General features: G+C 28.8%; 1 protein-coding gene across 1 annotated transcript; it reads left to right on the top strand.

Annotated features, from left to right (window-relative positions):
• The first annotated feature begins 1,285 nt into the window (after nt 1-1,285).
• LOC111901046 (uncharacterized GPI-anchored protein At3g06035) lies at nt 1,286-2,055 on the top strand. Its single transcript, XM_023896913.2, has 2 exons — nt 1,286-1,434; nt 1,506-2,055. The coding sequence occupies exons 1-2, from the start codon at nt 1,353-1,355 to the stop codon at nt 2,006-2,008; spliced, it is 585 nt and encodes a 194-aa protein (XP_023752681.1). The 5' UTR covers nt 1,286-1,352; the 3' UTR covers nt 2,009-2,055.
• Nucleotides 2,056-2,735: the final 680 nt, after the last annotated feature.

Raw genomic sequence — 2,735 nt, 5'->3', positions numbered from 1 at the left:
TTTTGTGAGACCGTGAGACCAAATCTAAAAATAATTTTAAAATGCAAAATAAATGGAAAAATCCAAAAATTCTTTTTTTAAATATTATTTTCGGAACTTGAATTAACTAAAAAAAAAAGTGTCCCGTTTTTTTTGAAAAATACGTGAAATATTTTAATAGAATATTACACTGTATATATTCTAAAAAATAATTTTAAAATGCAAAATAACTGGAAAAATCTAAAAATTCTTTTTTTAAATATTATTTTCGGAACATGAATTAACTAAAAAAATAAAAAAAATCCGTTTTTTTTTATATATACGTGAAATATTCTAATACAATATTACACTGTATATATTCTAAAAAATAATTTTAAAATGCAAAATAAATGGAAAATCCAAAAATTCTTTTTCTAAATATTATTTTCGGAACTTGAATTAACTAAAAAAAATAAAAAAAAACAAAAAAATGTGTCTCACGTTCTCACAAAATTAGGCCGTATTTTATATATATATATATATATATATATATATATATATATATATATATATATATATATATATATATATATATATATATATATATAGGGTTAGGTTCATTTGAGACCACCTATATTTTGTGAGACCGTGAGACGCATTTTTTTTTTTTATTTCTTTTAGTTAATTAAGTTTCGAAAATAATATTTAAAAAAAGAATTTTTTGATTTTTCCATTTATTTTGCATTTTAAAATTATTTTTATAATATATACAGTGTAATATTCTATTTAGAATATTTCACGTATTTTAAAAAAAAAACAGAATTTTTTTTTTAATTTTTTTAATTTTTTTATATTTTCTTTAATTAATTCAAGTTCCGAAAATAATATTTAAAAAAAGAATTTTTGGATTTTTGCATTTATTTTGCATTTTAAAATTATTTTTAGATTTGGTCTCACAGTCTCACAAAATTAGAATGGTCTGAAATGAACCTGAACATATATATATATATATATATATATATATATATATATATATATATATATATATATATATATATATATATATATATATATATATATATATATATATATATATATATATATCGATTACATCATTATATATCCAAACTTGGTGACAAGTATTACTTTAGTTGATGTAATTGTGAGGGTGTGCTTTGAGGATGAGCATGCAACGGCTTTATCGATCGGTGCTTAGAGATAAATGGGCAACACAGCCATGCATGTTCGCCACGTCTCAGTCAAAGTACGCCATGTTGCCCACGTGTCATCGCCACCTTGTTCATCTCTATCATCAAGACCCTTTCGAAAAGCATTAATTACACCATCTCAACACCACTTAGTCTTAGACTTAGAAATTTGAAGATTTTGCAAAAATGGTGTCATCAAGAGTCTCTGTTTACGCCTGTGTGCTTCTACAAGCCTTGCTTTTGCTACCGAATCCAGCCATCTCTTCTGGTCTCTCTCTCTCTCTCTCTCTCTCTCTCATGTATACATAGTTTCTGTAAGATGACGTTGTGAATTTGCAGATGAAAAGGACAATCTTCTTCAAGGAATTAACAGCTTTCGGCAATCCAGAAACTTGGCAGCATTGACGAAGAACGAGAATGCCGGATGTGTGGCAGATGAAATTGCGGAAGCGTTGGAAAAGAAACCATGCAGCACGATGGCCGGTGCAAGCACCGTCACAAGCACCCGACCTCAGTACGCTGACTATCCAAGCGTCATAAAGAAATGCAACCTTGATTCCAACACGACTGCTGATGGAGTTATACTGCCGGCTTGTGTGCCTAAAAGGGTTCCGACGCTTGTTCTCACAAATTACACGCAGTCTTCGTACGCTAGCTATCTTAATAATTCTAGGTACACTGGAATCGGTTTGGGTAAGGAAGATGACTGGATGGTGGTGGTGCTCACAACCAACACTCCTGCCGGAACTTTTGCTAACATGGCTGCACCGAAGGTCGGTTCGATGTTGCAACTAACTCAGTGTTTTTTGGTTTTGATGTTGGTTTGGTTTGGAATTTGTTAAGTGTATGGTGGTGGTAGATAATGGAAAGGAAAGAGTGTTTTTTTTTTTTTTTTTGGTAGTAGATTGTGATTGGGACTTGCTAGTTGCGAGTAACATATCTTTCGGTATCAGTCGGAGTTAATAAGTGACACATAGGATAATAGTTTGTTTTTTTTTTTTTTTTTAAAATGTTGGGATCAATAATTAAATTAAGTAAGAAAAAACTTTTTGTCTTTGTTATAATGTAACGAGCGATTTTAAGTTTGAAAATAGTTTGAAAATTAAATAAAAAATAGGCAACAAAAATTGTTTGAAAATAAAAATAGAACAAAAAAAAGTTGGCGGTCGGTGGATAGGGATCTCAACGAGAGGGGGTTTGCATCTCCGTTACTAAAATTCCCATTTTCCGTCCCTTGTTGTTGAAATTTTCAGCCTTGTCATCCGATTTATTTTGGGATACTTTTATATTGTGTTGAAAGATTTGTTCGGGCTTAAATAAATTATTTTTTTGTGTTAAGATAGTTGGTTACTATCTTGAAATTTTCCCATTTTCCTTCCCTTTACTTGAAATTTTCACCCTTCTTATCCTCGCATCCGAATTATTTTGGAATACTTTTATATCGTGTTAAAAGATTTGTTTGGACTTTTTTTTGGGTTAAAATAGTTATTATTTTAAAACAAAAATGTTATCATATATATATATATATATATATATATATATATATATATATATATATATATATATATA

Source organism: Lactuca sativa, chromosome 4, assembly GCF_002870075.4.
Source record: "Lactuca sativa cultivar Salinas chromosome 4, Lsat_Salinas_v11, whole genome shotgun sequence".
Lineage (NCBI taxonomy): Eukaryota > Viridiplantae > Streptophyta > Magnoliopsida > Asterales > Asteraceae > Lactuca > Lactuca sativa.
The sequence above is the reverse complement of the archived record's forward strand: the minus strand, read 5'-3'. Positions and strand labels throughout refer to the sequence as shown.

Coding starts and splice junctions, on each gene's coding strand:
- LOC111901046 (XM_023896913.2), top strand. CDS start 1,353: ATGGTGTCATCAAGAGTCTCTGTTTACGCCTGTGTGCTTCTACAAGCC. Junction 1,435..1,505: donor GAATCCAGCCATCTCTTCTG/GTCTCTCTCTCT, acceptor GTGAATTTGCAG/ATGAAAAGGACAATCTTCTT.